The 12,553-nt window shown below is 42.3% G+C and overlaps 1 protein-coding gene across 3 annotated transcripts in view; it reads left to right on the top strand.

Moving 5' to 3' along the window:
- The window catches only part of RGL1 (ral guanine nucleotide dissociation stimulator like 1), a 149,943-nt gene that overhangs the window by 100,592 nt on the left and 36,798 nt on the right, over positions 1–12,553 (top strand). For all 3 annotated transcript variants that reach the window (XM_014575423.4, XM_089780597.1, XM_006126912.5), the window contains one exon: positions 11,585–11,769. In XM_014575423.4, the coding sequence (XP_014430909.1) occupies positions 11,585–11,769 (185 nt within the window). The remainder of the gene's footprint in view (positions 1–11,584; positions 11,770–12,553) is intronic.

The following is a 12,553-nucleotide window of genomic DNA, read 5'->3' as shown; positions in this document are numbered from 1 at the left end:
CTATGTATTACTGATTTTTATATTGTATTATAGTGATAGAAATGTAGCCGTGTTAGTCTGGTGTAGCTGAAACAAAAAACAGGACTATGTAGCACTTTAAAGACTAACAAGATGGTTTATTAGGTGATGAGCTTTCGTGGGCCAGACCCACTTCCTCAGATCAAATAGTGGAAGAAAATTGTCACAACCATATATATCAAAGGATTCAATTAAAAAAATGAACACATATGAAAAGGACAAACTAAATTTCGAACAGAAGGGGGAGGGGGGGGGAGGTAAATGTCTGTGAGCTAATGATATTAGAGGTGATAATTGGGGAGGCTATCTTTGTAATGGGTAAGATAATTAGCGTCTTTATTCAAACTTGAGTGTAAAGTGTTGAATTTAAGCATGAATGACAGTTCAGATGATTCTCTTTCAAGTGAAGTCTATTTGATCTGAGGAAGTGGGTCTGGCCCAGGAAAGCTCATCGTCTATTAAACCATCTTGTTAGTCTTTAAAGTGCTACATAGTCCTGTATATTGTATTATAGTAGTGTCTTTGGTCCTCTTCTTCCCTCTACCCCTCCAGAGACAAGTGTGTGCATGTGCCATTTAAAGTTTTGGTGGCATAGCATGCAGGTGCAAAATAGTGAGGCTATTTAAAAATGTATGTTGTCTTCCTTTTTGGTTGTATGTAGAATATTATTTAACTTTAAAAGTCAAGAGTGCAACTAATCTTATGTCACAGCATTTGTACTTTGGCCTCTGCATGATCTACAATTTGCATGTGCAACAGCAGCATAAAATCACTGGATGATTTTATTTGATTGCCCTGCCTAACGATCTTTGATGCTCTTCCACTCTGTCTAGTGTAAATGCTGTCAGCTTCCCCATAAAGCTGTTCTCAATTCCATCAATAGGAGCATTACTAAAAGCTTCTTAATTTCATTGTGCTGGTTTGTCTGTGGCATAACAAAAGAAAGGAGTCCTCACAGCTTTCAAGTTCTTCAGTTTGTTTTGAAAAAATAAGTCCAACACTCCTTTCCTGTCCCTATTTCAGCTTTGTATAGTCCTAAAACCATAGGTACGTGTGTTTAATAGAGTGTGGCATCATTTTTTTCAAAACAACATTATATTCTAAAATACTGCCACTCAGCTAACATGCCAGTGCCACCCCAGGCCGGCTCCTTACTCTGCTGGCTCTCTATGCTGACGGTAATGTCACAGCATAGCATGTTGTGGGGCATCTTACTGAAGCCGAATTGGTGAATCTTGAGGTGGTTTAAACCCTACTCAGTTGTGATGGCGGGCTCCATCCCTTGCTGCTCTGTGCTGTGTGGATTTAACAAGGAAGGAGTGTGGCTTAGTGGTTAAGGGAACATGCTTTGGAAATCAAGACTTCCTGCTTCTAATGCTCACCCTGAAACTGAGGGTGTCTCCATGTGAAACACTCTGGTAGCACAGCTGCAGCATTACCTCTATAGTATTTCAACATAAACACTACCTATGCTTAATGGTAGGGCTTCTCTCGTCAGCCTAAGAAATCCACCACCCCAAGAGGTGGGAGCTAGGTTGAGGGAAAGAATCCTTCTGACAACTTAGCATTGTCTACATTGGGACTTACGTGGGCTTACCTATATTGCTCAGGTGTGTGGATTTTTCACACCTTGGAGTAACATAGCTGGGTCAATCTAATTGTGTAGTGTAGGCCACTCCTGATTTGCTTAGAGACCTTAGGCAAATTGTTTAACCTCTCTGGGCCTTACAGTTTCCCCAGTAACAAAACTTACCTTACAGTGTAGTGGGGTTTAATTAATGTTTGTAAAATACGATGAAATCCCCAATAGGAAGTTCTACTCAGAGTCAAAGTATTATCCTATATTAATTGCTATACCCTTGCTGATGACCTTTAAATAAATGAGGTCAGAAATTAAGAGCCAGCCATTGACAGAGTTGTGTGTCTGGAAGAAGAAATATACTGTCAAGGCATTTGTACTGGGCTCACACAGCAACTTGACTCTCTGATTCCTCTCTGCATGTGGGAAAACATATTGTCATAAAGCGCTCTTCCAAGCGTACATGCTAGTTCTTAAATATGTCAGAAATACAGAGAAGGCAGTAAAATGTGGTGGGTAGAAAAAATGGCTGAAGGCCAAAGATACTGGGCTCCAATCCAAGCTGAGCTATTGAATCTCTTACGACTTTGGGCAAGCCATTTGACCTCTCTGAATTTGGGTCGGCCCCTTCATAAAATTTGAGAGAGAGCAAGATCTTGTGGCAACGCAGATGATGGATTTGAGTGAGTTTCATGGGAAAATAAACGGCTGTTGACCAAATATATATGTGAAATATAGGGAATATGTAGTGGTGTGGGGTAGCATGTGGGCTTTTGTCAGCATGAGTTTGAGGTGCTTCTGTTACTCATGAGTGATGAATTTTAAAATGTACTATCGGTACCCATAGGAAAAATGGATATTGGAAATGTGATTGGAAAATATACCGAGATAGAAGGAAAAAAACCTTACTAAATATTTTAAAAATATGTATCTGTCTGTCTGTCCCATCTGTGAGTCTGTTTGTTTGTTCAGGAACTCCTCCTAAACAGTAAGAACTAGGACCTTCAGATTTGGGGTGTAGCTTCCTTTTATCAGTTAAAGCAAGGTCAGGGTTAGGTTGTGCCAGGCTAATGGGATGTACATGGAATTTGATTGTTTTTCATAAACTGGAAGGGAAAGGGTCTGGCAGGAGGGCTGTATACTGCAGAATGACCACGGGGGCAGCAAGGAGCCAGAAATGGGGTCTGGGACAACTATAACCCCACCGGGCCAACAGGTGAGAGGTGGAGAAAGGGACGGCTATCTACTATAATCTCAGAGAGTTTGTCTGTTTGTATGTCTATCCCCCGGCCAGGGGACACGTATGCCTCCCCCCGGGTATGCCAGTTGGAGCTGCAGCGGCCATAGAGAAGCGCTTTTCACATGGCTCCAAGCTGCTGCGGTGAGAGAGGATTGTGTTTGTCCTCTCTTTCTGGGACCGCCTGCCTACTGAACCCCTCATCCCCAACCCCACCCCGAACAATGATTTAAATGAAGAAAAACAAAACTTATTTGAGTTAAGGACTTGAGCAATGCCAGGTAAATCTTCTAATATAATATAAGGAAAAAAACTGAATGGAGGAGAGGAAAAGAGGAGAGAACAAAAATGGAGAAGGTACTTTCACCACCGTAAATGCAGAGGGACCCCAATGGCTTTATGGAATTACTCTGGATTTAGACCTGTGTAAGAGTAAAATTTGACCCTGGATGTAAATTTGAGAGAAAATAGGTGAAAATAGTAAGATTGTGTCTTTTGCTTATTGTCATTCAACATATGTGCAAATTGAGAAGTAGCAATTAACAGGAGCATGTGTGTGTGTGTTAAGCAGAAATGCCTTGTACACTTTATCAGGCTCCCTCCTGCTATTTGCTTTTCCTGTTACACCCTTAGCTTCCTCCCTCTCGATATGTAATTAATGCTCTTTTACACAGCCCCTGAATTCCAAATTGGTGCAAGTTGCACTGCTTTAGTACTTAAATGTGTCTTCTGAGGAATTGACATCCATCACGTAACTTACATTATCATTTCCAGCACTGTCGAATTTGATCCCAAGAGCTCCATGGGAGTGGTAACTTCTTACAGCATGGTTGAATTTTATCCATGTTCTTTTTTTAAAATTAATTTACATTAAGTTTCATGCTAAAAATTATAACAAAACACAGCTGATTATGAAATCTATAAGATGTATACATGCTTTACACAGATACTTTATAACTACAAATTCCCATTCATTCCCAATGCGTCTCCCTTGGCTACTTGTTTCTAACCTGAATCATAAATTATAAGAAGAGAATAGCTTTCTGGTCATCTTGTGTGTCATGTGGTGCTGGTGACTCAGACTTTCTCTTGGCTTACAGTTCTAATTCAGATATAATTTCATGAACTCATTTCTCTTAGAAGAGAAAACCAATACATCTTGTGTTCACATTTCTATAAGGATGAAAGAAATAAGAGGAAGAAGCAGCCGTGTTAGTGGCTAGAAATAACCCATCGCAACATTTCTTTGTGGACAGTCTCACATAGGGAATCATATAATCAACCATTTTTTTCTTCTGTTTTACCAGCCTCCTCGTGTGATAATTCAGAGATTCAAAGTTGCACCTGGGATTTTAGAACTTCATCATAAAATGTCAAACCACGCTTCCGCTGGTTTTGTGCAGATATGCTACATACGAGTTGTTTTTAAAATCATAACTTTAGAATCAGACTTTAAAAAACAAGAGCCAGTCTGCTCTTCATGTCTATTAAAGATCACATGGTTATTTTTTAAACAGAGGTTTGCTCTAAGTCATAACAACCCTGTCCCACATGGTTGGGCAAACAAGGAGTATGGCAGTTCAGTATAAAATAATACATGAAGCAAGGCAAAATACAAATAATCTGTAGCAAGAGTAGAACTAAGAGAAGAAATGAGAGAGCTTAATAAAGGTATAACACTATGATAGTCAGGCCCACTGACAGGTTGGAGAGACAGAGGGGCCCTGAGCCCTTTAAATTGCCACTGGAGCGCCACGCGGCGCATTCCAGGTGGCTGTGAGGGCTGAGGGAAGCGCTGCGTTCCGGATGGCATGGAGAGCTGGCTTCTCCTTGACCCTATCCCGCTGCCCAAGGCTCCGCCCTTGTGGGAGTGTGAAGCTGCCCCCCTCCATCTTACCTCCCATCACGCAGGCTGTTCAGCTCCCCTGGTGATAGTATAGAATTAATGGAATGCCAAGAAGTTCACACATTAGGCTAGTTACCTTTTGACAGCTAGCCTGTATAGTTCAGGTGTGTGCCTGGGTTGTCTTGTGACCTTGTAACCAATATATAGGAAAATTCCACATCATTTTCTGCTGTATCAGTATTCCCAGTGCACATCTGGTGCAAAGACCCTCCAGGCTACCGTGGCATTAGCTGTGGGACACTAGAAAGAAAAAGTTATGCGAAAGTTAAGAGACATTGCAGGCCTCTTGTAAGTACTTTGTGGAGAGGCTTTGTGAAATTGCTTTGTGTATTGTGCATAAGGTAAACGAGACCAAGTTTTCAAGAGACGACCTTCGATAACAGAATAGGTCTCGTAGCGATAGTGCACAGATCCTCAATCAACTTCTTGGCATTGATAGAGGTTGTAACTCTCTTCAAATATCTTTGAAGAAGCTCATTCTCCATATCTACCCCCAAGAACAGGGGCGGGCAATAATTTTTGATGGGGGGGGGGCATTCCAAGACTTTGGAAAGTGGTCAAGTGCCACACTTTCTGAAGAAGTGGGCTACGCCCACGAAAGCTCATGTTTTGCTAGTCTATAAAGTGCTACCAGACTATTTGTTGTTTTTTAAGTTTATCCCGTACAGACTAACTCGGCTACCCCCTGAAGCTTATGATATTAATGGAAGAGGTGTGGTTTCTGGGATGGAGAGTGGGTGCAGAAGGCAGCTTGGGATAAGGGTCTTGAGTGAAGAGGAGGTGTGGGGTCTAGGAGGGAGTTTGGATGAAGGAGGCAGTGAGTGGTGACCTGGGGCAGGGAACAGAGTGCAGACGGAGATGCAGGCATTTGGATTGTGACATAGGGCAGGAGAGGGTTGTGACCGGGGACAGGGGATTGGGGCTCAGGAGAGGGTGCAGGGGTTTGGGTTGTGACCTGGGGCAGGGGACTGGGATGCAGGGGTTTGGGTTGTGTAGGGTAGGGAGGTAGGAGTGTGGGGCATAGAGCTGGGGGGGAAGACTGAGCTGAGGTGCCAGAGGCAGGCTCTGGCTGGGAGACATACCTAGGTGATTCTTAGCCAGCAGCCCAGCACGTTTCTCCTTCCCCTGCAAGGTTTTGTGAGTCTGTGAATAGCTCCGAGCCTGAGGGAATAGGTGGGAGGGGTGCTTCATGCGGTGCTTGGGATAGGCGATTGGGGCTCAGGAGGGGCTGCAGGGGTTTGAGTTGTAGAAGGTAGGGAGGTAGGAGTGTGGGGCAAACAGGCCACTTCCATTGGCCCAAAGCTCCAATTGGGGCTGTGGGTGGAAGCCTCCCCCCCTTCCATGGGTCACAGCTGTTCAAAGACATACAGCGCCTGGCAGCTGCTTTTCTGAAAGGCATGAGAGATGGGGCAGGCAGGGAGCGTGACTAAGGCTCCGTGCTGCGTCCATGGGCCAGATCCAGTGGCCTGGAAGGCCATTTTTCCCAGCTCTGCCCAAGAAGATAGTTTTAAGTTTGAATTCAGGGCTACTTTAGTGCTGACAGACTGCTGTACGAATACCTACAACCTAGATATATGGGCGCACTCCTAGATATGCTAAAGAGGCATTTCTCATACTTAGGACTGCAAGAGTTCAGAGCTGGCCAGAACTAATTCAGGGTAGATTGCAGGCTAGTAAAGCTTTTGCCATACAAAGTGTTGCATCTTCTTGTCCGTGTTGCAGATCGGCTTTAAATGGATACTGGAGAATGTTTTTACTAGTTGTCAGGGTCAAGGTAGTGCTGAGACCATGTGCCCGTGGTTCACTGCTGGAGCTGTGACACTGGGAGTACTCAGTAAGTGCACATTATGCACTCCAGCAAAAAGTGCTTTGACTGTAGCCATCAACTTGAAAGGTTCCTAGTAAAGTTTATAGAAGTGGTGAATCAGGCTTCTGCACTGCAGATAAGAAGCCTTTAGTCTAAATGTAGAGGTTCATTTGCAATGTTTGCAGTAAAGGAGGACCAGTAGTTTAATATTAATAGGTTGTCACAAAGCCACTCATTTGGTCATATTTATTCTGTGTCCTGATACTTGTGTATGTCCACAGAGAAATGCTGAATCCAGTTAGGCATTTCATTGAGTAATTTGATTTGGAGAGATGCCAGAGAATGTTGCCTATAAACAATACGATGTTATATTCTTACTTATCCATAGAAATGCCTCATATATTTAGCCAGTGAAATTACTACTCCAATGGTATCAATAGACAGATCAAACAGAATCTAATAACAGTAATAATGGAAATGTTTTATTTATGTTTCAGAGTAAAGAAGGTGAATCACATTTGAATCCATTGATTTACACTGATATTCTTGAGCTGCAATTGTAAAACTAAGAGGTTCGGTCCAAAGTTCTGTTTCTCAAAGATACTGAAAAGAAAGCTTCTGAGTCAGAAAATCAGTCTCCTAAATGTGGAATCAGATGTTTTGTAGGCCTTGTAGTTAGCTTTAGTGATTTTAATTATATGATTTTACATTGAAGCATGTGAATCCACATTAAGGGCGCTATGAAAAAGCCATTACATTTCTCAGCCAGACTAACTGAGATTTGGGAAATAAACAAACTTGCTTTTGTAGTGCAAAGAATCAGTGAGCTTCAAACCCACTTGTAGCCCTCAAATAGTTCCCTTCTCCCAGGAACCTAGACATTACTGCTGCACCAGCATGACACAAGATTGAGGTTTGAATCCCAGCTGAATTGGAGCACAGTAGAATTCCTTTAAAGCCACATCCAGGAAGATGGAAACAGAAAAGCTGTACTTTTACTTCATAAGTTGGTTTCAGTTTACCAGTTTGTGACATCCCCTCTGTATCTGTCAAGCGATAGGGAGAGAAAGGGAACCAAAATGCCTCCAAATGCTTGGTGCCTTTGTTCATTCAGCTAATGTCAAACCCCATCGAAACTTCTTTAGCTAGAACTATAAAAGAAGCTTGGAATCTGATGCAGGAAATGAATCAATTTAATGTCTAACCCTTCCATCTCCTGCTGTGCAGGGACTTCCACAAAGCCTCTCACTAATAACAACCATGAGACATTCCTAGAGGTTCAGCTCTAATAAAATATTACTGTGTTCCATGTTAATTATCTAAAGCACGAGAACCCGCAATACCAATGCTGTAAAGTTTTGGGCTCTTGTTATAGAATGCTTGGGGATGGGGTAGGCTATTTGTATTTGATCCAGACCTTTTTGTGTCTTTAGATGTTTGTGACAGAGAATTTGTCTTTTGTTACCTGTTGAGCTTATTATTTCAGCTGGAAAGCACCATGTGCAGTTACGGTGCTTAACAATGCCAAAACACTGGACTTTAGGGAAGCAGATGTTGAAAGAATGTGAGACAATTGATAGAAAATTGGCTGGAATTTTCTCATGCCTGCGAAATCCATAGTGAGAAGCATTAAAGATTCATATGGGGAAGGTACAATCAACATTTATTCCAGGAAAGACAATTAAGCTAAAAAACGTCAACAGAAACAAATGTAGTTAAGAGAAGTATAGAGTCAAATGGAAGGCAACTGGAGGTCTGGAGGAGTGGGAGAGTTGAAAACCGAGTAAAATAAATCGATAGAGGTGCAAATAGAAATGTAGAGGCACCCTCAGCTAACATGAAGAAGAACCAGCAGCGCTGTTCAGTCAGTGAATTCGCACCCGTCTTTTAAGGAGAAGGTGAGGATCTCCCAGCAACAATAATCCTGCCCAATAAATGTCTTGCAGGGCCAAGAAACAAGATATTCTACAGGTAGCAATTGCATTGCTTATAGAAGGGTTTGGTATACTTAAAGAACCAACTACCATGGGAAGGAAATCTATGAACCTGTCGCTGATGTGTACAAGGTTTTCCCTGGCTTCAGGAGCTGTTCCTAAGGATTTGAAAATAGCAAACAACATGGTCCCCATATTACTTTAGAAAAGATAAAACTGATACACTAGAAATTGGGTTGACTTCATTTCTGAGGGGAAATCTTGGAAAGCATGTGAAAAGAGATCAGTGAGACTGGCCCTCGCAAAGCACAGTTCAGTGGTTGGTTTATAGCATGGATTTAGGAAAGGAGAGGTAATAGGAACAAATGCTTCCTGTTTGGCTGGCTGCTACAGTAGGAAACTAGTCAGCCATCTCATATAATCCCTTTTGCAACTATAACTGGTGCTGTGCAGAGTTGAAGGTGTAACTAAGGCTCATAAAATTTTCTCATCCTGGGGACAATAGTTGTGGACTTAGCAGAGTTCTTTAACCCCAACCAAGGCACCAAGTTCCCCAACTCATTTGTTAGTGCCAGTTGGGGTAAGACACATGCTGCATAGCTGCCTTTGCAGAGAGAGGGCCTCAGAATTCCTTTCTGGACCCAAGGATTCCACGGCTTGACTTCTGCATCCACGCTCGCTCCATCAAGGCCCCACATCATAGCTGTCCTTCCCGTTATGGAGGAGGAAGCTCACTTTGTAACATGTCAGTGCCACTCTAGAAGGAAGTGATGGTGTTGCTGTTAGGAGATACGAGGGACTCTTTCCTTCTGGCTGTCCATATGCTTCCTGTCCTACTAGTGCTGCTTTCTGGGTATAAAAGAATCGTTGGGGGCTGCTGCACGAACTTAATAGTATGGCACAGCATTGGGATATTGCATCGTGCTGGGGGAAGACATAATATGAGGTGATAAGTGGTGGCCTGTGGACCCATTTTGGCAGGCGAGAAAACTACAGCTCTTGGCCCACCCCACAATGGGCTGTGTGAGGATTTTAAAATGTTAGGGACGGTGTTTATACCATTGAGCAAGGAAGACCTCTAGGCTCGTGAATGACAGCTTGAAAGCATTACAGAATAGAGCCTGCATTGCGTGGCTCTCAAGAGAGGAATTTAAAATCAGGCATCCCATGGCAGCCCACAAAATATGCCGTACACTGTATAACGTGGGGAGAGTCCGAGATTTATGGCTTGCAATCCCCACATGAAGAACAGATTCTATGATGTTGATTTCCTGTCTGAGATCTTGGCGGTCTCACATTCCTATCTGTTTCTTGGCCTATCAAGTACAGCGAGTTTCTTCCCAGGGACATCAAACATAAAGCTGCTACAAGATTGGGCACGTATCCAGCCTTTCTCCAGAATGCTTCCCTCCCTAATATACTGATTAAACAATCAGCCAATAGGAGGTCAGTGGGATACAGCCGTTGTCTGTACAATGTACTTTTTTTTCTTTCCCCTCTTGACTGAAATTATTTTGCTGGCAAAATCAGTGTCTGTAACTGCTGTGAACTTTTCAACTCCACTCCGAGAGACTGCGCTTGTGTTAAACTCTGTTTATTTTTCAGTATATGAAAGCGCCCATCATCAAAGCCTCTGGAAACAGCACTAAATATAAAAATGTGTTGGGTAGTATTAGCACTAAAAAAAACCCTACCATCCTTCTCAGAGCTATAAATGAGCTCTCCATTCCAAGTTCCAATTCATTCCTAAATGGGCAGAAGACTTGAAAGGTCAATTTACCATAGCTGCTGAAATTCAACAGACCAGTTGTTTATTGTAAAACTCAGTTAAGCCACTGGTACACGAGGTGAGCATAGAGAGCCTAATTCGAACTACCTACTCTGTGCCGCATGTAGCCGCGGGCACGGAGTCCGCACTAAGGGGGATTTAAAAATGGCGGCGCCCGGCAAGATGCAAATGAGGCCCAGGATATTTAAATCCCGGACTTCATTTGCAACTTTGAATGCCTACATTAGCCACCCTAGTTCAAACTAGGGTGGCAGTGTAGACATACCCCTACTGAGGAATGACTGAGCTTGTTTAGGGAAATGAAAGAAGCTGTGAAAAAAAATAAAACTGATTATCACAAAAAGCTTAGATCCTGAAGTCCTTATTCAGTATGTAATCAAAGGGATTGTTGATTGAGTGAGGATGTGGCCCCAAGTGAACCACCTGAGTTGTACAGTCTGTTTTGAGTTTGTAATGAAGCCCCAAACCAAAAGAGTTTTGCTTGTGTTCATCCTTGGTTGTTAATATTTTGTGCAGCTCTGTTCCTGTAATTCTATAGTTACTCCTGCTGGCTGCTCTAACCAAGTAATATTACAGCCAACCTTCAAAGCACTCTTTCTGATCAAAAAAGCAGGTTGCTTGCCATATTATAGAAGGAAATAGAAAAGACAGTTGAAAATACAGAAATGTTTGTAAAACAGCAAGTCATCATAGTCTTAAAAACATATTGGCTATTTGGAGAAAGACAATGGAGTATGGCTAGAACACGGAACAGAGGGTGGTAGACAAATCTGTAAAGCTTAAGCATTTGGGTTTATTTTGCATGCTTAGCTAAGCTTATCCAAACAATTTGCATTTCTTGTGTCTGCTATACTGAAAGAGAAACACTGCACAAATCGATGCAAACACTGAAGTACAAAAGTGCAAAGAAATTATTAATAAGATAAGAACAAGTATTTGGTTTGCATTTTGGATGAAGGTGGTGCTTGAAGGAGGGCAGTTTCTGTTATTATCTGAACTGTTTTACCTATGCCTTGTTTGATAGACATCCTGAATGGATAGGAGGGGTTTGGTGCTGCTGAAAATAATGGATCTGATTCGCTATTGCCTTCTGGGGTATGATTGAGCACCTATTTATAATGGTATATATACAGAATAACTCCACTGTGGTCAAAGGTAAAATCTGTGTAAATGAAATTAGAATAAAGCCTCATGCAAAAATGCCCCCCTCTCAGAATTCCATGCTCACTGACAGCAGTGGGAATATATCATATTATTCTGTCCCCTCTTTACGCTGGCATAAATGACAATCAACCTTTTCCAATTTCTGTTCAGTGCAATAGCCTCAATCTTGAGAGCCTGGCTTGACCAATGCTCTGAAGACTTCAGAGAGCCACCCAGTTACCCTTGTTTGCAGAAACTGCTAGATTATCTTAAACGGATCATGCCTGGCTCTGACCCGGAGAAAAGGGCACTAAACCTCTTGGAGCAGTTTCAGAAGCAAGAAGTGAAACATGAGAGTAAGTTACATTTTTATACTGATGTTGTTACTGCCTACTCTCCCAGACTATCTTGTAGAGCGGGGGGGTGTGATTTTTGATCATTGTAGGTCAAGAGTAATTCCACTGAGGTCAATTGGGTTACATTTGGTCTAGAATCCAGCCCTTTGGACTTTTGCTTAGCTGTTTGCTTGTTGAATCTCACAGGGAGTGTAGTTACCATCAGGGATGAAGTACGAACATGCAGCGTGGAATCGTATGTCTAATAATTCTGATAGAAATTTGGGAACACCAGCATTTCTAAGAACTTTGCCAGGGCATAGAAGTTGCTGCAGCAGTCATATAGTTAACTGCCATTTCATTCTCTGTCTTCAGAGTAAAACCACAGCTGCTCTCCAATTAGTTTTCTCAATAAATAAATTAATTAATTTAAAATCCCTTCAACTGTTACTGTGCTGGGACCAAATGCAGCTTCAGTCACAAGCCTATTTGTCATGAAGGCTTCTCTTCCTGCTACCGCCATGTCAAAGGAAATGTGTGTGGCTGTTTTTTCCTATTTGAGTGGCGGGCTCCTGATGTCCAAGGACAGAGGAAAAAATTGCCTTACCAGGTCAAAGATCCACTGAAACAATAGTGAGCTGTAGTAACACACAGATGCTCTGTATAGTATCAAACCTGGCATGTAGTCCGTACCCCAGATAAAAAATTTCCTGTGACATAATTAGCATAGCTAGAAAGTTACTGGAATTTGTGCAATGTGCGAACCACTTTCAGTGAACATCTTTGAGAGATGAGTGAAAGGAAA

This window comes from Pelodiscus sinensis, chromosome 9 (assembly GCF_052426305.1).
Source record: "Pelodiscus sinensis isolate ZL-2025 chromosome 9, ASM5242630v1, whole genome shotgun sequence".
Taxonomy (NCBI): Eukaryota; Metazoa; Chordata; order Testudines; family Trionychidae; genus Pelodiscus; species Pelodiscus sinensis.
The sequence above is the reverse complement of the archived record's forward strand: the minus strand, read 5'-3'. Positions and strand labels throughout refer to the sequence as shown.